The sequence below is a fragment of the Oryx dammah genome, unplaced genomic scaffold (genome assembly GCF_014754425.2).
Source record: "Oryx dammah isolate SB20612 unplaced genomic scaffold, SCBI_Odam_1.1 HiC_scaffold_18, whole genome shotgun sequence".
NCBI lineage: Eukaryota > Metazoa > Chordata > Mammalia > Artiodactyla > Bovidae > Oryx > Oryx dammah.
The window spans coordinates 113113666-113140746 of NW_024070202.1; the positions used below are offsets into that span (position 1 = coordinate 113113666).

At 40.0% G+C, this 27081-nt stretch overlaps 2 protein-coding genes across 5 annotated transcripts in view; both read left to right on the top strand.

Moving 5' to 3' along the window:
• Positions 1 to 27081, top strand: part of LOC120877906 (GTPase IMAP family member 1-like) — a 597608-nt gene that overhangs the window by 545767 nt on the left and 24760 nt on the right. The window lies entirely within an intron of this gene.
• Positions 981 to 12082, top strand: LOC120877912 (GTPase IMAP family member 7-like). Of its 4 annotated transcripts, none has more exons than XM_040260387.1 (2): positions 981 to 1080; positions 10546 to 12082. In XM_040260387.1, the coding sequence occupies exon 2, from the start codon at positions 10582 to 10584 to the stop codon at positions 11470 to 11472; it is 891 nt and encodes a 296-aa protein (XP_040116321.1). In that variant the 5' UTR covers positions 981 to 1080; positions 10546 to 10581; the 3' UTR covers positions 11473 to 12082. The 4 variants fall into 4 exon arrangements, with proteins under 4 accessions (XP_040116321.1, XP_040116323.1, XP_040116322.1 ...); XM_040260389.1 differs by having other exon boundaries at positions 10568 to 12082; XM_040260388.1 differs by lacking the exon at positions 981 to 1080 and adding an exon at positions 3757 to 3903.

Here is a 27081-nt window from a genome sequence, read left to right on the forward strand (position 1 = left end):
CCAGTGTTTATTGCAGCACTAGTTACAATAACAAAGACATGTAAGCAACCTAAATGTTCATTATATACATACATATATATATATATATACACACACACACACACATATAATGGACTGCTGGCCATAAAAAAGAATAACATAATGTCATTTGTAGGAATGTGGATGGAGCTAGAGGTTATCATAGTAAGTGAAGTAAGTCAGAGAAAGAAAAATATTTTATGATATCATTTACATGTGGACTCTAAACTACAAATGAACTTATTTGCAAAACAGAAATAGACCCACAGACATAGAAAACAGAGTTACCAGAGGGGATGGTGGGGAGGGATAAATTAGGGGTTTGAGATTAGCAGATACAAACTACTGTATATAAAATAGATAAACAAGGACCTACTGTATTGCACAGGGACTATATACGATAGCTTAACCTATAATGGTTATTATATATAATCTTAACCTATATATAACCATATATATATATAAAGTGAAAGTGTTAGTCACTCAGTCATGTCTGACTTTTTGCAACCCCATGAACTGTAGCCCACCAGGCTCCGCTGTTCATAGGATTTTCCAGGCAAAAATACTGGAGTGGGTTGCCATGCCTTGCTCCAGGGGATCTTCCCAATCCACGGATCAAACCTGGGTCTCCTGTATATGCAGGCAGACTCTTTACTGTCTGAGCCACCAGGGAAGCCCTATATATATCGATTTCTTGTACACCTGAAACAAAACATTATGAAGCAAGTTTAGTTGTCTTTTTGAAAATCAGGGCCACATCAATGGGTTTTCTGAAGCCAACACTATAATCCAAAGCAATGATTCAGATTTTGGAATCTTGGTAGTTCAGTTGGTACATGGAAGTAAAGGCCCCTGCGAGGCAACACCGAAGCACCAATCACATTACTGAGAAATGCTTTCTTTTTCTATTTGACTACATCTTCATCACCCCACCCAACCTCAGCTTCCTGTGGTCAGAGACTGCAGAGGGAATGAACACACTTTTCTTCAAATGAAAGCAAATACCAGTTCTGGTAGCTTTCCTGGAGAGGAGCTGAGATCTCACCAGTTCTGCAAGAGAAGGTGAGACTGGCCAAGACGAGGGCAACAGAGCTTGTGAGAGGGCTATGGGAGGGGGCTACAGGAGGGGGCAGAGGGAAGAGGAATAGATGGGGGCCCACATGGGAGTGGAAAGGTTATAGGAGGGGAAGCTGAGGGATTTATTCACGTGATGTCCACACATCTCATATTTAACCAGACAGGTGTTTGTTTGTTTTGTTTTGTTTTTTTGCTTACAAAAGTTTGAGTTGTTCTCAAAAGTCTTTATGATATAATGTTAGGTATAAGTATCATGATATAAAATCATTAATGTGTTACCTTTGGAAAACAAGACATAACAAAAAGAAGGAAAGATGTTCATATGAAATAGCCTCTAATTTGGGAGTAGAACTATATATAATTTTTATTTATTCTCTTTGCAGACTGCTCTCTATTTCACTGAGTTTTCAAAAATGCACCCATATTTTAGTGATGAACATTTATCACAAAATGCACACAAAAGGTTAGTGTTTTTAGAACATTTAACACTTAAAACATTTTTTTTTTTCTGCATAATATACACAAATTTCTGACTCTGGAGCAAGAGTGCACAAGCTACCCTCCATAGGCCGTATACAGCCTGCCACCTCTTTGTGAATAAAGTTCCAGTGTAACAGAGCTACCTAATCCATTTACTAGTTTACTGTGATCTGGGGCCACTTTTGTGTTCCAACCAGAGTTGACTGGCTGTGACTACAAAGTCTAAAATATTGTATTTATTGCTGGTCCTTTTCAAATTTGCCAACCCCTGTAGAAGAGTAACAGATGCAATCCTAATAAATGAATTCATACTGTGATGTCATTTTCTTTCTCTTGAAAATATGCCCAGTTTCACATGTGTATTCTGGGAGCAAATGCAACTCAAGAGCAACAGGACAAGCTAGAGGTCATCCTTAGTTTGTAACATGCATGCATTCATATTCAGAGCCTGACCTTGGTCCTTGATAAGCTGATGATTTATTTATTCCAGAAAGATCTTTCAGGACTAAAAACTTATGCAAAATACCTAGTGGTTTCCTTTTAGACATTAGACAGTGAAAAAACTGCAGACATTTTTTAACCTCCTTTCTCCAACCTCTTACTATTTGTTATGTATTATTATTATATATTATGTATTATTTTTACATTTTCTAGGAATCTTAACATTCTGTTATGAAACCAGTGTTTCCACTGTTTCTGTGTTGCTTGAAGAAAATTGTGAAGCCAACCCAACCCCCCTATTATTTACTTTTTTCCTTGAGTAACTTAAGAATTCCTTCTTTGTGCTTGGAATGTGGTATGCCATATCAAATGAGAATTCACTGTTAAATATCTTACATCAACTTTCCAGGGAATGAAATGTAGTCTTCTTTTCCCTAAAGAGTTAGATTTTTGAGGGGGTTATTTTTCCCATTTCAGAGAAACTACTGGATTATGCTTCCTAGGTTTTATTGATTGATTTGTTAACTTCAGCAACATCAATCCTTTTTAAGTAGGATTTGTTGTTGCTCCTACTCACATTTTAGTTGTTCTCTAACTGTTGAATCTTCTGTTCTTTCAGATTTTCATTTGTTGTGTTTCTTACTAAAGCTTTCCTATTAATAAGACGTTTACTTCTGAGTTATATAACTTTCCTGACCTCTTTGCTTCTAACTCATTTATGGGTCCTAAAAGGATTACACTTTTTATCTTCACTTTGTTTCTTTGAGTCTGCATTTTCTTCTCATTCTTCATTCTAACATCTCCTCTTAGGGATTTTGTTTTTGGGTTTGTATTCTAATTATAGTGTTTCATAGTCTAAAGCACATGAGGGAATATTCTTTACATTGGGTTATGTTCTCCTGTGATTTGATTCCATTTTTATGTATCATATTCATTTATGTGTAGAGAAATAGTGCGCAAACATTTTTGTTTAACTTCTTCCTTTCTCATTTTTTGAGTGGTGTTTGCCCAGCTGATGCATTGGGTTGTTTTGTTTTGTTTTGTTTTTATTTTTTGATAACTTTCTGTTTTCTAATTATATAGTATTGTGATCTATTCCCCCTCTCAGTCCTATGGTCCTATATTCATTGCTATAACTACCACATTACTCATAGTTTTCATTTTTTTAACTTTATTTTATTATGGTAAGAACACTTAAGATGAGCTCTAACCATAAAAGTCTGGAGGTGTCTCAAAAAATGAAAAATAGAGGTACTAAATGATCCTGCAATTTCACTTCTGGGCATTGATTCAAAAAATTGAAATCAGAATCTTGAAGAAACACTAGCATTTCCACATTTATTAGAGCACTATTCCCAATATTCAAGAGGTGGAAACAGCTTGAATATCCATCAACAGATGAGTGGATTAAAAAAATGCATACAGTGGAATATTATTCAACCTTAAAAAGGAAAATCGTGCCATATGAGACCATACAAGTGAAATGTGTGAACAGTATGCTAACTGAAATGAGCCAGTCACAGAAAGACAGATACTGTGTGATTTCATTTATACACAAAATAGTCAAAGTCATAGAATCAGTGAGTGGAATGCTGGTTGCCAGAGGCTGGAACATAGGTAATATATTATACACTTACTCTTTTGTTCAGTGGGGCTGAGCTTGTCTTCATAGTGTACTTTTTAGCCAGTGTATGTTGTGATAATGTTACCTGGAAACCTGTTGTTTTCCTTCAATACACGTTAGTGACCCCAAGGCAGACCTTCAGAACTGGAAAGCCATTTGGACAGCATTCCATTGAACCTACTCTAATTCTCTTTATTCACTGAAAAAAGAACCAAATATCAGATAACTGGTGACTCTGCAAGGCTCAAAGAGGTTGACAAGAGGTGAGAACCTTGCCTACTGACTTATCATCTAGATTCCCACATTTTACTAGAATGTGGCTGTAAATATTTTAGGATGTATAGAAATAGAAAGATGATTTTCTAAAAAATATAATCACAATATCAAAGGTAGCATAAATTTTTAATTTTATCAAATAGCTTTTCATTAGATTTCATGGATTATCTCATAATTTATTTATAGTTTAGTTTGTTTGCATCAGGATGCAAAAAAAAAAAAAAGTCCAAGGTCATTTTATGCATTTCCTGCCTCAGATTTTAAATCAGTCATTTCTCCAAGAGATCCTGGTTTATTTGAGCAGAAACTGATCCTGAAGACTACAATCTGGGCTGGTCTAATTAGCTCATCCAAGGCATTCTTCTTTTCTGTTACACTATTTTTGATTGCAAACATTTATTTTTGGTTCTTAGGATTTCATATCTCTGCTTACAGGGCCCATCTGTTCTTACATTAGAGCCCTAGAATATCCATCTTAGTTGTTTTGAATTCCTGGTCTAATCATTCCAAGATCCCTGGGTGGACAAATAAACCTTGCCTGCCATTTCAATAAGTAATGAATGTTGCCCACTGTCAAGTTATCAGCATTTAAGCCCCAGACAGTGTGCCCTGAGGGGAAATTAGATTGTAGAAAAACAGGATACTGGCCCTAAATAGCTAAGATGCATATCAAAGGAATGGGTTCAATGAGCCCAGACTCTGGCCTCTTCCCATATGTAGAAAAGCACTATAATCATTCATTTGAGTGTCTGGTTTTTTGTGATTAGAAGTAATCTTTTGATGTTTGACCATACATTTTGTTTTCTTTTGTTTTGTTTTCAACAAAGATTCCTATATATCCTGTCTCCTCCACTACCTCTTTGGAACAGTTCTTCAGAGTCATCTGAGAGAGTGTCTCCCAAGCTATGGTCTTCAGTACTTCCTCAAATACAACATCATTTTCAACTTTTAGGTTGTTCATTTTTGTTCGGTCGACACCTGCCATGTCTAGTTCTGATGCTTGCTCTGTCTTTTCAAATTATGTTTTTTGCTCTTTAGTATGTCTGGTAATTTTTCTCATCAGCTGGACATGATGTCCTGGGTAAACAGAACTGCTGCTATAAAGAAGACTTTAGTACTGTGGTGCTAGGGTGAGGGAGGGGACATAGTCTATCATCCCATGAGCACATCTCTGTTCTAGTGAGCCTTTGCCTCTGGACTGGGAGCCTCACAAGCGTTTTTCTCCCCCATCCCGGGTTCGAGCGTTCGAGTGAACTGGAGGTGGCTATTTCCCTTTCCCTATGTGAACGGCTTAGAACTGACTGTAGTAGTATATTTTTCTTTCTCTAAGTGAGTTAGGCTCTGATAAAACCCCAGCAGGTCAGGCTCTGGTTAACTGCTTTCCTCTGAGGGCAGGCTTTGTTGAAAAGAACAAGATGCTTTGCCCTGTTTCGAAATGATTTATTTTCCCCTCCCCTGCAGGAAGCACCAGGGGATTTTTTGGATATTTACTATCAGAACTTGGTGGGGCTCCCAGGAGTAAAACTCACCAAAGTCTGGGGTCGCTCGACGACAGGATCCTCCTGGAACTTTAAGTCCACGTTGACCATCGAGCAACTGGTCAGTCACAGTCTTGCTGCCCCAGCACTGGTGCCCACGCTGAGTCTCTGCTCTCCTGAGCCGTGGCTCCCTGTATTTGCCTGTCTGTTCTCCAGTCTTGGGGGCAGCACCTTGCCCAGTCTCCTCAAAGCAACCTCTGAAGTATTCAAGAAAAGTTGATTTTTCAGTTCATTCAACTTTCACTTATTCTTAGGATGGAGTAGTGACTTCCAAGCTTCTGACATGTAACCAGAAACTGAAAGTCAAATTTATCAATTGGATTCCATATTGTATCTGTATTTTGGGCTCAGTTTAGAAATATTTTCCTCACTCTCATGTTTTGAAAAAATTTGTTTGCTTTCTTCCAATAGAATATAGTTTTTAACAAATACTTAATGAATTTGAGATACTTCTTGCATTGGTATGAGGAATGAATCCAATTTTATGCTTTTTCAAATGGTTATTCAGCTATTTCAATTCTTCTCATTACAATGTCCATCTTCTCTCCACTGATATGGAATGTTGCCTTTATTATATACTGAATTTCCCTATGCAAATGAGCATTTGTAGAGATTTTCTGTTGTTCTGCACCACCACCCCCACACTGGTTTATTTGTGCACCAATACTCTAAGAGGCTCAATGATGTTATTTACAATCTGGCCTCTCCTTTTTTCTTTTTCTAATTCTCATTCCTATAATCACTTTCTCTTCTGTTTGCATTGATGGATATCACAGAAACCATTGGAAAGTGAGATGGAATGATTATAGTTTTAGTGAGAAAGTATTTCTTCATTAAGTAAGCTGCTGGCTTTCAGGATGAGTAGAGAAATAGATAAGAAAGTATGTGTCAATTCATATTTTATGAAATGTTTTTACTATGAAAGGCTATTAAATATAGTAATTTTCCTCTTATCGAGCCTCCCCCCTCATTCTAGTGTTCCAGAGTAAATCCCACTTAGTTATGATATAACCCTTTTTAAAATGTTGTCAGATTCTGAGGATGTCCCTGGTGGTTCACACCCCCAATGTATGGGCCCCAGATTCATTTTGGTGAGGGAAATACATCTCACATATCACAATTAAGAGTTCAACTGCAATAACTAAAGATCCTACATGCTGCATTTAAAAAATATGTCACAATGAAGATTGAAGATCCATGTGCTGGTGTGGCCAAATAGATAAATAAATATTTAAAATAATTTTTAAATGTCAGATTCTGTTTTCATTAATACTTTATTAGGATTTCTGTATTGATATTTATACATGAGATTCATCTATAGCTTTCTGTTTGATAAAACCTTTGTCAACTTTGTGGCTCAAAGTTACATTTACTTCTTAGAATTTTAAGGTTTACCTTATTTTCCTATATTCTGGAATAATTTAAGTAAAATTGGGATTCTCGGGAATCAAGTGCCCATGATTGCTGAGGGTTTCATGGAATTCTCCTGTGAAACCATGCGAGAGCTGATGCTGTCTTGCGAGGAGCTTTTCCACTACTTTCTCTATTCTTCCTTCCATGAATCCTGTTCTATTTCAGTGTTATGTCTCTGTTGTGTTTTTCAGTTGCTAAGTTGTGTCCAATTCTTTGTGACCTTGTGAACTGCAGTCTTCCAGGCTTCCTTGTCCTTCACTATCTCCCAGAGTTTGTTCAAACTCATGTCCACTGAGCTGGTGATGCCGCCAACCATCTCATCCTCTGTCACCACCTTCTTGCCCTCAATCTTTCCCAGCATCAGGGTCTTTTCCAGTGAGTTGGCTCTTCACAAAAGGACATCCAAAGTACTAGAGCATCAGCTTCAGCATCAGTGGCCAAAGTATTGGAGCTTCAGCTTCAGTATTAGTCCTTCCAGTAAATATTCAGAGTTGATTTCCTTTAGGATTGACTGGTTAGAGCTCCTTGTTGGCCAAGGAACTCTCAAGTCTTCCCCATCACAGTTCAAAATCATCAATTCTTCAGTGCTAAGCCTTATTTATGGTCCAGCTCTCACATCCATACATGACTACTGGAAAAGCCATAGCTTTGACTATATAGACTTTTGTTGGCAAGGTGATGTCTCTGCTTTATAATATGCTGTCTAGGTGTATCATAGCTTTTCTTTCAAGGAGCAAATGTCTTTTAATTTTGTGACTTCAGTCAATATCCACAGTGATTTTGGAGCCCATCAAAATAAATCTGGCACTGTTTCCACTTTTTCCCCATCTATTTGCCATGAAGTGATGGGACTTGGATGCCATGATCTTTGTTTTTAGAATACTGAGTTTTAAACCAGTTTTTCCACTCTCCTCTTTCACCCTCATCAAAAGGCTCTTTAGTTTATCTTCACTTTCTGTCATTAAAGTGACGTCATCTGCATATCTGAGGTTGTTGATGTTTCTCTCAGCAATCTTGATTCCAGCTTGTGATTCATTCAGCCCAGCATTTCACATGATGGACTCTACACAGAAGTTAAATAAATAGAGTGGCAATGTACAGCCTTGAGATACTCCTTTCCCAGTTTTGAACCAGTCCATTGTTCCATGTCTGATTCTAATTGTTGCCTCTTGACCAGTTAGAACCAGAAACGTGTAAAGTGGCCTTGTATTCCTATCTCTAAGAGTTTTCCAGTTTGTTGTGATCCACATTCAAAGGCTTTACTCTAGTCAATGAAGCAGCAGTAGATGTTTTTCTGGAATTCTCTTGCTTTTTCTATGATCCAGCATTGTTGGCAATTTGATCCCTGGTTTCTCTGCCTGTTCTAAATCCAGCTTGTATATCTGGAAGTTCTTGCTTCATGTACTATTGAAGCCTAGCTTGAAGGATTTTGAGCATTATCTTGCTAGCATGTGAAATGGGCACAATCGTAAGTAGTTTGAACATTCTTTGGCATTGCCTTTCTTTGGAACTGGGATGAAAACTTTTTCCACTCCTGTGGCTAGTGCCGAGTTTCCAAAATTTGCTGGCATATTGAGCACAGGACTTTAACAGCATCATCTTTTAGAATTTTAAATAGCTCAGCTGAAATTCCATCACCTCCACTAGTTCTGTTCATAGTAATTCTTCCTAAGGCCCACTTGAGTTCACACTCCAGGATGTCTGGCTCTAGGTGACTGACACCATGTGATTATCTGGGTCATTAAGACCTTTTTTGTATAGTTCTTCTGTGTATTCTTGTCACTTTTTCTTAATCTCTTCTGTTCTGTTAGATCCTTGCCATTTCTTCCCTTTATTTTTCCCTTCTTTGCATGAAATATTCCCTTGTGAGTGAAAGTCATTCAGTCATGTCCAACTCTTTGCAACCCCAGGACTGTAGTCCACTGTAGCCCACCAGGCTCCTCTGCTTATAGAATTCTCCATGCAAGAATACTAGAGTGGGTAGCCATTTCCTTTTCCAGGGAATCTTCCTGACCTAGGGATCAAATCCTGGTCTCCTGAATTGCAGACAGGTTCTTTACTGTCTGAGCCACCAGGGAAGCCCAGTTATCTTGAAGTGATCTCTAGTCTTTCCCATTCTATTGTTTTCCTCTATTTCTTTGCATTGTTCACTTAAGAAGGCTTTCTTCTCTCTCCTTGTTATTCTCTGGAACTCTGCATTCAGTTGGGTATATATTTCCCTTTCTCCTTTGCCTTTTGGCTCTCTACTTTTCTTATCTATTTGTAAAGCCTCCTCAGACAACCACTTTGCCTTCTTACATTTCTTTTTCCTGGGGATGGTTTTGGTTACACCTCATGTACAGTGTTACAAACATCTGTCCATAGTTCTTCAGGCACTCTGGGTACTGAATCTAATCCCTTGAATCTATTCATCACCTCCACTGTATAATCACAAGGGATTTAATTTATGTCAAACCTGAATTGTCTAGTGGTTTTCCCTACTTTCTTCAATTTATGCCTGAATTTTGCAATAAGGAGCTTCAGGCCTTATTTTTCCTGACTGTATAGAGCTTCTCCATCTTCCACTGTAAAAAATATAATCAGTCTGATTTCAGTATTGACCATCTGGTGAGGGTCAATATTGATAAGCTCTATTTACCCACAATAGATGTATGTAATTTAAATTTTCAACAATAGCAGATCTGTTTTCTCAGTCACTGCAGAATTATCGTCTCAACTATGTAGCCCAATGGAGAAGGCAATGGCAACCCACTCCAGTACTCTTGCCTGGCAAATCCCACGGACAGAGGAGCCTGGTAGGCTGCAGTCCATGGAGTCGCTAGGAGTCGGACACGACTAAACTACTTCACTTTCACTTTTCACTCTCATACATTGGAGAAGGAAATTGTAACCCACTCCAGTGCTCTTGCCTGGAGAATCCCAGGGACAGGGAAGCCTGGTGGGCTGCTGTCTATGGGGTCACACAGAATCGGACATGACTGAAGCGACTTAGCAGCAGCAGCAGCAGCATGTAGCCCGATGACCATCAAACCCACTTCAAACATTTTATGCTACAATAAATCATAAGGCACCCATTATTGCTTCTAAATATTAGAGTACTTTTACAATAAGAACATCAAATTTATCTTCCTTCATGCAATTTGAGAAATAAGACTAGGTTAGCTCTATGTGGCATGTGCAAATTTCAGGACAGTTTTCACATGTCTCACCATGTGGTTGTTTTCCTTCCATATTGAGAGTCTCCATGTGGGACTATTGTGCCTCCTCCATTCATGCTTTCTTTCTGTTTGAGTCTGGATTGTTAGTGCTTTTTAATGAGCACTCTTTCATAGGATAGGAGGCTAACTACTGCCTCCAGGATTTCTCAAATTCAATTTTTAAACCTGGAGTTTTTCGAAAACAAAATGTATATATTATTTTGTTAAATGGAAAAAAACTATGGTAAAAAAAAAAGTTTTAAACATGCAAATGCTACTTCATCACAGCAACACAGGAGAGGCATTTAGTGGGAATTAGAATAATAAATAGAAGATATCAAAGAAGGAATCCTCCGTGAAAATACTTCACCTGGCTTAGAAGACTTGGAATGATTTATATATTCAGTAGAGTAAGAAATCAGGGTTAGGAATGGTTTCAACTTAATCTAAACACTTTTTTTCTTTTCTTTGTAAACTATAGCTGACTTGCCTACACTCCACAGCCTCTGATGTGGACATGGCTGCTGCCCAGGACATCAGTCTGAGGATCGTGCTGGTCGGGAAGATCGGAAGTGGGAAAAGTGCGGCTGCAAACACCATCCTGGGGGAAGAAGTATTCGAGTCCAGGATTGCTGCGCAAGCTGTTACCAAAATTTGTCAGAAAGCATCCCGGAAGTGGAAGGGGAGAGACCTTCTCGTTGTTGACACCCCAGGGTTCTTTGACACCAGGGAGAGTCTGAGCACCACCTGCAGGGAAATCAGCCGATGTGTCCTCCTCTCCTGCCCCGGGCCTCACGCCATCGTCTTGGTCATGACGGTGGGCCGCCACACACAGGAAGAGCAGCAAACCGTGGAGTTGGTCAAGGTTTTGTTTGGGGAAGCAGCCATGAAGTATATGATCATCTTGTTCACTCACAAAGAGGAGCTGGAGGACCAGAGCCTGAGCGACTTTTTGGAGAATGCGGATGTAAACCTACGAAGCCTCCTCCAGGAGTGTGGAGACCGCTGCTATTTTATCAGTAACTGCAGAAGCACAGAGCAGGCTGAGACGGAAGCTCAGGTGCAGGAGCTGGTGGAGCTGATAGACAAGATGGTGCAGGACAACCAAGGGGCTTACTTTTCTGACCCCATTTACAAAGGCACATTTGAAAACCTGAGAAAGCTGGAGGAAGTCTTGAAAAGAGATGCTGATCAACTAATAATAGAAATCCAAAAAGTGGAAAAGGAGTGTGCTCAAGCATGCGAGAAGATTATTCAGGAAAAAGAGAACAAAATTAAATTACTAAATATGAAATATGAAGAAAAACTAAGAAACATTAGGAAGGAGGCTGAAGACAATATATTTAGCCATGTATTTAATGAAATTATGAAGCTCCTTTCAAGAATATTCCCTTTGTTCAAGAAGTAACTGTTTTTTCACAGTTTACTATGGTTAGCAAAGCATCTCTCCAGCTCACTCCCTATTGCTCTCCATGCCTCCCCCCCTCCAACAAATACCAACTACAAAATTGCTTAGTTTGAGCTCTGGTTCATTGGACATTGTTCAAAGACTCAAATGAAAGGAATTACAAGGCTCAAATGCATCTTGCATTGAGCATTAGCACTACCTGTGAAACACATTACACAGGCCCCTTTTGAATATTGTGTAAATATCAGCAAAGCTTCCAGTCCTCCCCAGCAGCATTGTTCTCTGGTTCGTGAGAGATGAGATGATAAATGTTTGTTGTTTTTAGCCACTAAGTTTTGGGTAATTTGTTACACAGCAGTAGATAACTAGTACAAGGCGTAATGTATGTTTATGCATATATACAAAATATTTCTTTAAATATTGGCCACTCTGCTTGCCACTAAAGGAATTTCAGATTCTGGGAATCAGGGGTGGGAGAAAACTTATTTTTGACTATAGACCCTTTAATCTATTTCAGTATGTATTTTATCCAACAAATGAACAAAGAGACAAATAATAACATTTGTAATAGCCTCAAATAAACAATAATTTCAATGGCCCATTTCAAAAACAGTTGTCTTATTTGTCTCCGCTTTCCTTTTCTAGGTGCTGGCTTAGCGTTCTTCTGCCTATAAATTCAGATCGCCCTGTGCCAGAATGTTCCATTTCCCCCTGCAGATCCGCTGTCTTCCCTTTTTGGTCCTTTGGCCCTGCCAGGGAGCACATCCTGGGGTGCAATGTTCTCTGACTCTCTCTCAGACACCACCAGTGAGGAGGCCGACAGAGGATCCATGGGAGCCAGAGAATTAGACGAGGACATTTGCCTCCTGGATCCCTCTCTGCCCAGTCCTATCTGACCAGCTGTCACCTCTAACTGAAGGTCCAGCCACAGGCATTGGGGGCTCTTGGATCTGACCAGTAAAGTACACCTGTGTAGGAGTCCTGTCCTGCCAAGCCTGTGGTGTATCTGAAGCAAAACTCCTGACTGTTTCCAGAGATCACAGCTTGACCTGAGAATGAATTTTAATTTTCAAAGATGCCCAGTCAGGTGATTAAGGTAAATGGTAAAGCTGTAAGAAGTAGCCATAAAATAAAAAGACTAATTCCCTTTTAGGATCCCTAACTCTAAAGTCAATGTTTCTGGAAAAGTTTCAAATGTGTTGTGAGAAGTGGAAAGAGGGTTAGAACACAGGCTATAGCTCAAGGGGACAAGTTTGAAGGATGGTAATAATTCGACAAAAACAAAAGAAAGCTTTGTTTTAAAAAAGTAATTGTTGCAAATGCATGCATAATCTCTAGTATGTTTCTTAACACAATGGTCTTGTTTACCATTTGTTTGTCTAGATTTCTAGAAAAACTTAAAAGAATCAGATGTTTAAAGGATACAATTTGGGAAATATCAAGAAAGTGTTTCTTCCCATACAATTAATAATGCCATTGCTTTCTTTGCTACCTGAAACTCTATAGCTTGTTTATTTATCTTTTTTTATTATCATCAATTCATTTATATTTTCAAATTTATTGCCATAAAAATTCATGGCACAGAATTCTCTTTAAAAATGTTTTAATCTCCTTGAATATATAGCTGCAATCCTTTTTATAAAGCTTAGTATTTTTATTGTGTTCACTGTCCTTTGTATTTCAATCAATATTAGCAGAACTTTGTCAGTCCTTCCAAAGAATTAACTTTAGTTTTTAAATTTTGATGTGCTTATTTGTGCCGTCTTATATTTCATTAATTTCTGTTCCTTTCTTTATTATATCCTTTCTTCTAAGTTCATTGGTTTTACTCTGCTCTTCTTTTTTATTACCTTCTTATATTGAAGATTATGAATTTTCATCTAAATACTGCTGTTGTTGTTCAGTTGCCAACTCATGTCCAACTTTTTGAGACTCCATGGACAGCAGCACCTCAGGCTTCCCTGTCCCTTGCCATCACTCATAGCTTGCCCAAGTTCACATCCATGGCGTCAGGGATGCCATCCAAACATCTCATCCTCTGTTGCCCTCTTCTCCTGCCTCAGTCTTTCCTAGCATTAGGGTCTTTTCCAATGAGTTGGCTCTTCACACCAGGTGGCCAAATTATTGAGCTTCAGCTTCAGCATCAGTCCTTCCAACGAGTATTCAGAATTGATTTCCTTTAGGATTGACTGGTTTGATTTTCTTGCTTTCCAAAGGACTCTCAAGAGTCTTCTCCAACACCACAGTTCAAAAGTATCAATTATTTGGCACTCTGCCTTCTCTATGGTCCAACTCTCACAGCTGTATGTGACTACTGGAAAGACCACAGCCTTAACTATACAGATCCTTGTCAGCAAAGAGATATGTTTGCTTTTTAACACACTGTCTGTAGCTTAGTCCAAAAGTTTTATCTCGTTGTTATTCAGTTCTCCATGTAGTTTCATTCATTAAGAGAATTACAAACTGCTCTGATTTCTAATAAAACATGAATTCCCTCTACTCCATTTTCACTTATATCTTTGAAATTTCAGTGAGAAGTGTATCAGTGAGCAGGAGGTATAAAGGTAGTTTAAGGACATACACAGGGGATGAAGGGGGGCAGGCAGAGAATGGGGCGGGGGCCCTGGTTTATCCTCACAGGGCACTGACTTGAACTTCACAGCTGTTCTAACTGGGCGGTCTTCCTTCAGCCTTCCCTGCAGGGCCAGGGCAGGGTGAAGTGCAGAGAAGCAGAAAAGGCGGGTGGGGCGGGATTCAACTCGGAGATTCTCAGAACCCCCAGCAGGGCCCTACTCCCTGAAGAACTATCAGCTGCCTTTTCACCTGGCCAGTCCCCATAACACAGGCCGGCTTCCTGCTGCTCTCCTCCCCTAGCCCCTGACTTCTGTTTCATGCATTCTGGGTCCCACACAAATCGTGCTTTATTTTACCCTCTATGTCCTGTGCTGAGACTCTCCCCTCAACTAGACTGAGATCTCCTCTTATAAACACCACTGCCCAGAGCTGACCACATAGAAGGTGCGCAGTGAATACTGGTGTGAAGGAATGTGATAAAATGGAACAAAATGGAAAGAGGAGGGAAGGGTGGAATGGACAGAGCCTGTCCAGTCCATGAGCAGAGGCGGGACTTTCCATCGATTCCTGCAGGGAGCCCCTTGCTCATAAGGACTTTTATGTGGACACCATGCCCTCCGTGTCCCTTATGAGATATAAACTTGCTGACAAATAGTAGCCAAGGGCAAAAAAATGTGTGAAATGCTCGTCTTGTGTGTGGTCCTGTTCTTTGGGCTGCCCCCACTGCACCCACGCCCCATCCCTCCGTCAGTCTAACCAGGACCCCTTCCCTGACAGACATCCCCCCGGCCTCCTCTCCTCTCCCTGCTTCAGGTCCCCAGGGCTTCTTGAGCTGAGGTTTGAGTGATGCATGAAGGTGCCTTCTTGTCCTCCGTACCCAGGTTTTTCTGGCCAAAGCCTCAGGACCTCCTGACCAGGCTCCCTCTGTCTTCCAGAGCCAGATCATCTAGAAGGGCTACCTGAGGTGTGCCAAGAAGACACCAGCAATGGTTTCCACGCCCTCTCTCTTTGGGAACCAAGACACCAAAAGGGAGCTTGTGAGCTCTGGGTTTCCAGGGGTGAAGATTGGGAGAAGAGGCCTTGCCCTCAGGAATAGAGTCTCACAGAGGAGGATGTGAAGATAAGCCAGATGTTCTAGAAAGTTCTCCTATGACATTTTCTGGTCACAGGCCAAGATATGGGAGTTCTCATCACAGAGCCATACAATGCATTTTACAGTGTCCTGCTCCATGGTCAATGGTATTCTGTTTCCTAAAATGTCATCAAACTTGGATTACTTTCTCTGGACTTTGGGATCCACAAAGCACCATGTTGCAGAAGATGGTCATGATGGCAATGACTATCATCGTCTTCACTTTCCTACTTATCCTTCTCCATGAAGCAGTTTATATTTTTGAAAATGCTCTTATTTTCATTATTTTAAGTTTCTTCTACAATCCCTGTGATATGGTCCAATTAGATATTACGATTCCTGTTAACATATTAGGAACATGAATTCAAATGCTATATTAAGGTGACACAGTTAGTTATGGAGTTGACATCTAATCCAGGCTTCTATTTTTCATATGTTCTCCTTCAGCCAGTCAGTTCAGTCCCTCAGTTGTGTCCAATTCTTTGCTACCCCATGGCTGCAGCATGCCAGGCTTCCCTGTCCATCACCAACTCCCTGAGCTCGATCAAACTCATGTCCATCAAGTCGGTGATGCCATCCAACTATATCATCCTCTGTCGCCCCCTTCTCCTCCTGCCTTCAATCTTTCCCAGCATCAGGGTCTTTTCTAAGGAGTCAACTCTTCACATGAGGTGGCCAAAGTATTGGAGTTTCAGCTTAAGCATCAGTCCTTCCAATGTATATTTAGGACTGGTTTCCTTTAGGGGGGACTGGTTTGATCTCCTTACAGTCCAAAGGACTCTCAAGAGTCTTCTCTAACACCACGGTTCAAAACCATCAATTCTTTGGTGCTCAGTTTTCTTTATGGTCCAATTCTCACATCCATACTTGATTACCAGAAAAACAATAGCTATGACTAGATGGACCTTTGTCGGCAAAGTAGTGTCTCTGCTTTTTAATATGCTGTCTAGGTTTGTCATAGCTTTTCTTCCAAGGAGCAAGCGTCTTTTAATTTCATGGCTGCAGCCATGATAGCAGTGATTTTGGAACCCAAGAAGAGAAAGTCTGTCACTGTTTCCATTGTTTCCCCATCTATTTGCCATGAAGTGATGAGACCAGATGCCATGATCATTTTTTTTGAATGTTGCATTTCAAGCCAGCTTATACACTCTCCTCTTTCACTTTCATCACGAGGCTCTTTAATTCCTCTTCGATTTCTGCCATAAGGGTGGTGTTATCGGCATATCTGAAGTTATTGATATTTCTCCTGGCAATCTCGATTCCAGCTCATGTTTCATACAGCCCGGCATTTCACATGATGTACTCTGCATATAAGTTAAATAAGCAGCATGACAATATATATCCTTGACATAGTCCTTTTCCAATTTGGAACCAATCTGTTGTTCCATGTCCAGTTCTAACTGTTTCTTCTCGACCTGCAAACAGATTTCTCAGGAGGCAAGTAAGGTGGTCTGGTATCCCCATCTCTTGAAGAATTTTCCACAGTTTGTTGTGATCCACACAGTCAAAAGCTTTGGCATAGTCAGTAAAGCAGAAATAGGTATTTTTCTGGAACTCCCTTGCTTTTTCTATGATCCAATAGATGTTGGCAAATTTGATCTCTGGTTCCTCTGCTTTTTCAAAATACAGCTTGAACATCTGAAAGTTCTGTTAACGGACTGTTAAAGCTTCACTTGGAGAATTTTGAGCATAACTTTGCTAGTGTGTGAGATGAGTGCAATTGTGCAGTAGTTTGAACATTCTTTGGCATTAACTTTCTTTGGGTTTAGAATGAAAACTGACCTTCTCCAGTCCTGTGGCCACTGCTGAGTTTTCCAAATTTGCTGGCATATTGAGTGCAGCACTTCCACAGCATTATCTTTTAGGATTTGAAATAGCTCAGCTGGAATTCCATCACCTCCACTAGCTTTATTCATAGTGATGCTTCCTAAAGCCCACTTAACTTCACACTCCAGGATGTCTGGCTCTAGGTGAGTGATCACATCATGGTTATTTGGGTCATGAAGATCTTTTTGTACAGTTCTCTGTGTATTCTTGCCACCTCTTCTTAATATCTTCTGCTTCTGTTAGGTCCATACCATTTCTGTCCTTTATTGTGCCCATCTTTGCATGAAATGTTCCCTTGGTATCTCTAATTTTCTTGAAGAGATCCCTAGTCTTTCCCATTCTATTGTTTTCCTCTAGTTCTTTGCATTAATCACTGAAGAAGATTTTCTTATCTCTCCTTGCTATTCTTTGGAACTCTGCATTTAAATGAGTATATCTTCCCTTTTCCTCTTTGCCTTTAGCTTCTCTTCTTTTGTCAGCTATTTGTAAGGCCTCCTCAGACAACCGTCTTGCCTTTTTGCATTTATTTTTCTGTTCTCTTTAATTCCCCAGAAAACAACTATTATTCTAAATAATATTTGCAACAAGACATCCTTAGACCTGGAATGAAAGTGATATTGAGAAGTTAGAACCTTGCACTGAAACCAGCTCAATAATTATTTTGAAAATTCTTAAATGATATCTCTTCAAAAATAAATTTAAAGAACAGACTGGAGGTGTCACAAATAAGATATGTTCACTATATAATAATCTAGAAATTTTCTGTGAGCTAACACTGAAAATGGGCTAGTGATGCAAAAAAGCTTTCATCAGGACCTCCCTGGTGATGCAGTGGATAGAAATCTACCTGACAATGCAGGGACATGGGTTTGATCCCTGGTCTGGGAAGATTCCACATGACACAGAACAACTAAGTCTGTTCACCACAACTACTGAAACCTGTGTGCCGAGAGCCTGTGCTCTGCATCAGGAGAAGCCGTGGCAATAAGAAGCCCACACACCACAATGAATAGTAGCTCTTGCTCACAACTAGAGAAGCCCGTACAAATCAACAAAGACCCAGTGCAGTCAAAAAAATAAATAACTTAAAATCTTTCATCAAAAAATAAGCCCTTTTACCCAGACTTTATTTTTTTATTTACTTTTAATTGAAGTATAATTGCTTTACAGAATTTTGCTGTTTTTTGCCAAACCTCAACATGAATCAGCCATAAAGTGTACATATATCCCCTCCCTTTTGAACCTCCTTCCCATCTTCCTCCCCATCCCACCCCTCTAGGTTGATACAGAGTCCCTGTTTGAGTTTCCTGAGACATACAGGAAATTCCCATTGGCTGACCATATTTTACATAGATAGCATATTAAAAAACAGATACATTACTTTGCCAACAAAGGTCCATCTAGTCAAGGCTATGGTTTTTCTGGTGGTCATGTATGGATGTGAGAGTTGGACTGTGAAGAGAGCTGAGTGCTGAAGAATTGATGATTTTGAACTGTGATATTGGTGAAGACTCTTGAGAGTCCCTTGGACTGCAAGGAGATCCAACCAGCCCATTCTAAAGGAGATCAGTCCTGGGTGTTCTTTGGAAGGAATGATGCTGAAGCTGAAACTCCAGTACTTTGGCCACCTCATGCGAAGAGTTGACTCACTGGAAAAGACCCTGATGCTGAGAGGGATTGGAGGCAGGAGGAGAAGGGGATGACAGAGGATGAGACGGCTGGATGGTATCACTAACTCGATGGACATGAGTTTGAGTAAACTCCAAGAGTTGATGATGGACAGGGAGGCCTGGCGTGCTGCGATTCATGGGGTCGCAAAGAATAGGACATGACTGAGCGACTGACCTGAACTGAACTGAATGTAAGTTTCCATGTTACTCTCTCCATTTATCTCAGGCTCTCCTCCCCTCTCCCCGTGTCCATCAGTTTATTCTCTATATCTGTTTCTCCACTGCTGTCCTGTAAATAAATTCTTCAGTACCATCCTTCTAAACTCCATATATATTCATTAGAATACATATTACCTTTCTCTTTCTGACTTAATTCACTCTGTATAACAGGTTCTGTTGTAGCCATGCATTCCAGGAAACAAACTCACTCAGAAGGACAATGCAGATAGTGGAGTGCAGTTTATTACACTGGCGAGCCCAAGGCAGAGTCTCCTCTTAGCCAAGGACCCCAACCAGCATTTGTGAAAATTTTTTATACCCCATGTGTACGTGTCCAAACCCGCCACCCCAAATTCCTTGAGACTTACATAAACAAAGGAAGGGTAAATACAATCACAATAACCCCATCATTCATGTGTTATGGGTTCTAACAGCTAATAATCAATAAGCCTGTGATTACATAACAAACAGTTAATAATCAATAAGCCTGTGGTTACATTCCGATATATACAGAACGAATTTATGACTTGACCAGAGGCAGGGGTGATTAGAGTATGTTTTCTCTTAGGCAATGAATAACCTGGATACGATCTTCAAGATTCCCCTGTCTCAGTTCAGTTCAGTACAGTCGCTCAGTCGTGTCTGACTCTTTGCGACCCCATGAATCACAGCACGCCAGGCCTCCCTGTCCATGACCAGCTCCCAGAGTTCACTCAGACTCACGTCCATCGAGTCAGTGATGCCATCCAGCCATCTTATTCTCTGTTGTCCCCTTCTCCTCCTGCCCCCAATCCCTCCCAGCATCAGAGTCTTTTCCAATGAGTCAACTCTTCACATGAGGTGGCCAAAGTATTGGAGTTTCAGTTTTAGCATCATTCCTTCCAAAGAAATCCCAGGGCTGATCTCCTTTAGAATGGACTGGTTGGATCTCCTTGCAGTCCAAGAGACTCTCTAGAGTCTTCTCCAACACCACAGTTCAAAAGCATCAATTCTTCAGTGCTCAGCTTTTTTCACAGTCCAACTCTCACATCCATACAAGGGCCATATCCTTCTGTTGTGGTTTCCGTAGACACTAAGCACAGAGTTCAGAGTCCATTGGAGAGGTGGCTGAGCATGATCAGCATGACCAGAGCTGGATGGAATCCAGCTCTGTCTGTTTCTTCCTTCAGTTCAAGGTTCATCCACCTCACTAGAACTGACTCAGATGTGTTCCTTTTTATCGCTGAGTAATACCAAGGGAACATTCCATGAGAAGATGGGCTCAATAAAGGACAGAAATGGTATGGACCTAACAGAAGCAGAAGATATTAAGAAGAGGTGGCAGGAATACACAGAAGAACTGTACAAAAAAGATCTTCACGACCAAGATAATCACAATGGTGTGATCACTCACCTAGAGCCAGACACCTGGAATGTGAAGTCAAGTGGGCCTTGGAAAGCATCACTACAAACAAAGGTAGTGGAAGTGATGGAATTCCAGTTGAGCTATTTCAAATCCTGAAAGATGATGCTGTGAAAGTGCTGCACTCAATATGCAAGCAAATTTGGAAAACTCAGCAGTGGCCACAAGACTGGAAAAGGTCAGTTTTCATTCCAATCCCAAAGAAAGGTAATGCCAAAGAATGCTCAAACTACTGCACAATTGCACTCATCTCACATTCTAGTAAAGTAATGCTCAAAATTCTCCAATCCAGGTTTCAACAATACGTGAACCATGAGCTTCATGATGTTCAAGCTGGCTTTAGAAAAGGCAGAAGAACCAGAGATCAAATTGTCAGCATTCACTGGATCATCGAAAAAGCAAGAGAGTTCCAGAAAAACATCTATTTCTGCTTTTTTGACTATGCCAAAGCCTTTGACTGTGTGGATCACCACAAACTGTGGGAAATTCTTCAAGAGATGGGAATAGCAGACCACCTGACCTGCCTCTTGAGAAACCTATATGCAGGTCAGGAAGCAGCAGTTAGAACTGGACATGGAACAACAAACTGGTTTCAAATAGGAAAAGGAGTACGTCAAGGCTGTATATTGTCACCCTGCTTATTTAACTTATATGCAGAGTACATCATGAGAAACGCTGGGCTGGATGAAACACAAGCTGGAATCAAGACTGCCAGGAGAAATGTCAATAAACTCTGATATGCAGATGACACCACCCTTATGGCAGAAAGTGAAGAGGAACTAAAAAGCCTCTTGATGAAAGTGAAAGAGGAGAGTGAAAAAGTTGGCTTAAAGCTCAACATTCAGAAAACGAAGATCATGGCATCTGGTCCCACCACTTCATGGGAAAGAGATGGGAAAACAGTGGAAACAGTGTCAGACTTTATTTTTGGGTGCTCCAAAATCACTGAAGATGGTGACTGCAGCCATGAAAATAAAAGATGCTTACTCCTTGGAAGAAAAGTTATGACCAACCTAGATAGGATATTGAAAAGCAGAGACCTTACTTTGCCAACAAAGGTCTGTCTAGTCAAGGCTATGGTTTTTCCTGTGGTCATGTATGGATGTGAGAGTTGGACTGTGAAAAAAGCTGAGTGCTGAAGAATTGATGCTTTTGAACTGTGGTGTTGGAGAAGACTGTTGAGAGTCCCTTGGACTACAAGGAGATCCAACCAGTCCATTCTGAAGGAGATAAGCCCTTGGTGTTCTTTGGAAGGAATGATGCTAAAGCTGAAACTCCAGTACTTTGGCCACCTCATGCAAAGAGTTGACTCATTGGAAAAGACTTTGATGCTGGGAGGGATTGGGGGCAGGAGGAGAAGGGGACGACAGAGGATGAGATGGCTGGATGGCATCACTGACTCGATGGACGTGAGTCTGAGTGAACTCCGGGAGTTGGTGATGGACAGGGAGGCCTGGCATGCTGCGATTCATGGGGTCACAAAGAGTCAGACACGACTGAGCAACTGAACTGAACTGAATATTCCATTATGTATATGTACCACAACCTCCTCATCCATTCATCTCTCAATGAACATCTAGGTTAATTCCATGTTCTAGCTATTGTAAATGGTGCTGCAATGAACAATACATGTGTCTTTTTCAATTTTGTTTTCCTCAGGGTATATGCCTAGGAGTGAGATTGCTGGGTCATATTGTGGTTTTATTCCTAGCTTTTTAAGGAATCTCTGTACTGTCTTCCATAGTGACTATATCAATTTACATTCCCACCAACAGTGCAAGAGTATTCCCTTTTCTTCACACCCTCTCCAGCATTTATTCTTTTCGACTTTTTGATGATGGCCATTCTGACTGGTGTGAGATGATACCTCATTGTAGTTTTGATTTGCATTTCTGTAATAATGAGTGATGTTGAGCATCTTTTCTTGTGTTTGTTAGCCATCTGCATGTCTTCTTTGGAGAAATGTCTGTTTAGCTCTTTTTCCCACTTTTTGATTGGGTTGTTTGTTTTCTGGTATTGAGTTATATGAGATACTTGTATATTTTAGAAATTAATCCTTTGTCAGTTCTTTCATTTGCTATTATTTTCTCCCATTCTGAGGGTTGTGTTTTCACCATGCTTATAGTTTCCTTTGCTTTGCAAAAGCACTTAAGTTTAATCAGGTCCCACTTGTTTACTTTTGTTTTTATTTCTGTTACTCTAGGAGGTTGGTCATAGAGGATCTTGCTTTGATTTATGTTATCGAGGTGTAGTGCCTATGTTTTCCTCTAAGAGTTTTATAGTTTCTCATCTTACTTTTAGGTCTTTAATCTATTTTGTGTTTGTCTTTGTGTATGGTGTTAGGAAGTGTTCTAATTTCATTCTTTAACATGTAGATGTCCAGTTTTCCCAGCACCGTTTATTGAAGAGGTTGTCTTTGCCCCATTGTATATTTTTGCCTCCTTTGTAAAAAATAAGGTACCCATAGGTGTATGGGTTTATTTCTGAACTTTCTATCTTGTTCCATTGGTCCCTATTTCTATTTTTGTGCCAGTACCATACTGTCTTGATGACTGTAACTTTGTAGTATAATCTGAAGTCAGGAAGCTTGATTCCTCCAGCTACATTCTTTCTCAAGACTGCTTTGGTTATTCAGGGTCTTTTGTGTTTCCATATGAATTGTGAAATTTTTTGTTCTAGTTCTGTAAAAAAATGTCGTTGGTAATTTAATAGGGATCGCATTGAATCTGTAGATGGTGTTTGATAGTATAGTCATTCTCACAATATTGATTCTTCCTACCCAGGAACATGGAATATCTCTCCATCTGTTTATGTCATATTTGATTTTTTTCATTAGTGTCTTATAATTGTCTGTGTACAGTTCTTTTGTCTCCTTAAGTAAGTTTATTCTTAGATATTTAATTCTTTGTGTTGCAATGGTGAATGGGATTGATTCCTTAATTTCCCTTTCTGACTTTTCATTGTTAGTATATAGAAATGCAAGTGATTTCTGTGTATTGATTTTGTATCCTACAACATTGCTAAATTCACTGATTCACTCTAGTAATTTTCTGATACTATCTTTAGGATTTTCTATGTACAGTAGCATGTCATCTGCAAACAGTGAGAGCTTTACTTCTTTTCTGATCTGGATTCCTTTTATTTCTTTTTCCTCTCTGATTGCTGTAGCTAGGACTTCCAGAACTATGTTCAGTAATAGTGGTGAAAGTGGACACCCTTGTCTTGTTCCTGATCTTAGGGGGAATGCTTTCAGTTTTTCACCATTGAGAATAATGTTTGCTGTAAGTTTATCATATATGGCCTTTACTATGTTGAGGTAAATTCCTTCTATGCCCATTTTTTGAAGCGTTTTAAATTATAAGTGGATGCTAAATTTTGTCAAAGGCTTTTTCTGCATCTATTGAGATGATCATATGGTTTTTATCTTTCAATTTGTTAATATGGTGTATCACATTGATTGATTTCCATATATTGAAGAACCCTTGCATCCCTGGAATAAACCCAACTTGATCATGGTGTATGAGCTTTTTGATGTGTTGTTGAATTCTGCTGACTAAAATTTTGTTCAGGATTTTTGCATCTATGTTCATCAGTGATATTGGCCTGTAGGTTTCTTTTTTGTGTGTTGTCTTTGTCTGGTTTTGGTATCAGGGTGCTGGTGGCCTTATAGAATGAGTTTGGAAGTGTTCCTTCCTCTGCAATTTTTTGAAACAGTTTTAAAAGGATAGACATTAACTCTTTTCTAAATGTTTGATAGAATTCTCCTGTGCAACCATATGGTCATAAGCTTTTGTTCTTTGAGAGATTTTTGATCACAGCTTCAATTTCAGTGCTTGTAGTTGGGTTGTTCATAATTTCTATTTCTTCCTTGTTCAGTCTTGGAAGATTGAACTTTTCTAAGAATCTGTCCATTTCTTCCAGATTATCCTTTTTATTGCCATATAGTTGTTCATAATAGTCTCTTAAAATCCTTTGTATTTCTGCACTGTATATTGTAACCTCTCCTTTTTCATTTCTAATTTTGTTGATTTGATTCTTTTCTCTTTTCTCTTTATGTCAATTTTGTTTATCTTCTCAAAGAACCAGCTTTTAGCTTTATTAATCTTTACTATTGTACGTCAAGGCTGTATATTGTCACCCTGCTTATTTAACTTATAGGCAGAGTACATCATGAGAAATGCTGGGCTGGAGGAAACACAAGCTGGAATTAAGATTGCCGGGAGAAATATCAATAACTTCAGATATGCAGATGACACCACCCTTATGGCAGAAAGTGAAGAAGAATTAAAGAGGCTCTTGATGAAAGGGAAAGAGGAGAATGGAAAAGTTGGCTTAAAGCTCAACATTCAGAAAACGAAGATCATGGCATCTGGTCCCATCACTTCATGGCAAATAGATGGGGAAACAGTAGAAACAGTGGCTGACCTTATTTTTCTGGGCTCCAAAATCACTGTGATGGTGATTGCAGCCATGAAATTAAAAGACACTTACTCCTTGGAAGGAAAGTTATGACCAACATAAAGAGCATATTAAAAAGCAGAGACATTACTTTGCCGACTAAGGTCCATCTAGTCAAGGCTATGGTTTTTCCAGTAGTCATGTATGGATGTGAGAGTTGGACTGTGAAGAAAGCTGAGTGCTGAAGAATTGATGCTTTTGAACTGTGGTGTTGGAGAAGACTCCTGAGAGTCCCTTGGACTGCAAGGAGATCCAGCCAGTCCATTCTAAAGGAGATCAGTCCTGGGTGTTCATTGAAGGGCCTGATGTTGAAGCTGAAACTCCAATACTTTGGCTACCTAATGTGAAGAGCTGACTCATTGGAAAAGACTCTGATGCTGGGAAAGATTGAGGGCAGGAGGAGAAGGGGATGACAAAGGATGAGATGGTTGGATGGCATCACCGACACAATGGACATGGGCTTGGGTGGACTCCAGGAGTTGATGATAGACAGGAAGGCCTAGCGTGCTGCAGATCATGGAGTCACAAAGAATCGGACACGACTGAGTGACTGAACTGAACTGAACTGATTGTTTCTTTCATTTCTTTTTCATTTATTTCTGCTTGGATCTTTATGATTTCTTTCCTTCTCCTAACTTTGGGGGGTATTTTGTTCTTCTTTTTCCAGTTGTTTTAGGTGAAAATTTAGGTTGTCTATTTGATGTTTTTCTTGTTTCTTGAGTAGGATTGTACTGCTATAAATTTCCCTCGTATAACTGCTTTTGCTGCATTCCATAGGGTTTGAGTTGTCATGTTTTACTGTCATTTGTTTCTAGAAATTTTCTGATTTCCCCATTTGATTTCTTCAGTAACCTGTTGGTTATATAGAAATGTATTGTTTAATCTCCATGTGTTTGTGTTTTTTACATTTTTTTCTTATAATTGATATCTAGAACATTGTGATCTAGTATCAGAACATTGTGGTTCAAAAAGATGTTTGATATGATTTCAATTTTCTTAAATTTACTGAGGTTTGATTTGTGACCCAAGATGTGGTCCATCCTGGAGAATGTTCCACATGCACTTGAGAAGACAGTGTATTCTTCTGCATTTGGATGGAATGTTCTGAAGATATCAATGAGATCCATCTTATCTAATGTATCATTTAAGACTTGTGTTTCCTTATTAATTTTCTGTTTTGATGATCTGTCCATTGGTGTGAGTGGGGTGTTAAATTCTCCTACTATTATTGTGTTACTGTCAATTTCTCCTTTTATGTCTGTTAGTGTTTGTCTTATACATTGAGTTCCTCCTATGCTGGGTGCATAGACATTTACAATTGTTATATCTTTCTCTTGGATTTATCCCTTGAACATTATGTAGTGTCCTTCCTTATCTCTTCAGTTCAGTCAGTTCAGTTGCTCAGCCATGTCCAACTCTTTGTGACCCCATGAACTGCAGCACGCCAGGCCTCCCTGTCCATCACCAACTCCCAGAGTTCTCTCAGACTCACGTCCATCGAGTCAGTGATGCCATCCAGCCATCTCATCCTCTGTCGTCCCCTTCTCCTCCTGCCCCCAACCCCTCTCAGCATCAGAGTCTCTTCTAATAAGTCAACTCTTCACATGAGGTGGCCAAAGTATTGGAGTTTCAGCTTTAGCATCAGTCCTTCCAAAGAACACCCAGGACTGATCTCCTTTAGAATGAACTGGTTGGATCTCCTTGCAGTCCAAGTGACTCTCAAGAGTCTTCTCCAACACCATAGCTCAAAAGTATCAATTCTTTGGCACTCAGCCTTCTTCACAGTCCACCTTTCACATCCATACATGACCACTGGAAAAACCATAGCCTTGACTAGATGGACCTTTGTTGGCAAAGTAACGTCTCTGCTTTTGAATATTCCATCTAGGTTGGTCATAACTTTCCTTGCTGCTGCTGCTGCTACTAAGTCGCTTCAGTCATGTCCGACTCTGTGTGACCCCATAGACAGCAGCCCACCAGGCTCCTTTGTCCCTGGGATTCTCCAGACAAGAATACTGGAGTGGGTTGCCATTTCCTTCTCCAATGCATGAAAGTGAAAAGTCAAAGTGAAGTCACTCAGTCGTCCCTGACTCTTAGCGACCCCATGGACTGCAGCCTACCAGGCTCCTCTGTCCATGGGATTTTCCAGGCAAGAGTACTGGAGTGGGTTGCCATTGCCTTCTCCTTAAGTGTCTTTTAATTTCATGGCTGCAGTCACCATCTTCAGTGATTTTGAAGGCCCAGAAAATAAAGTCTGACACTGTTTGCCCATCTATTTCCCATGAAGTGATGGGACCGGATGCCAGGGTCTTAGTTTTCTGAATGTT

Coding starts and splice junctions, on each gene's coding strand:
- LOC120877912 (XM_040260387.1), top strand. CDS start 10,582: ATGGCTGCTGCCCAGGACATCAGTCTGAGGATCGTGCTGGTCGGGAAG.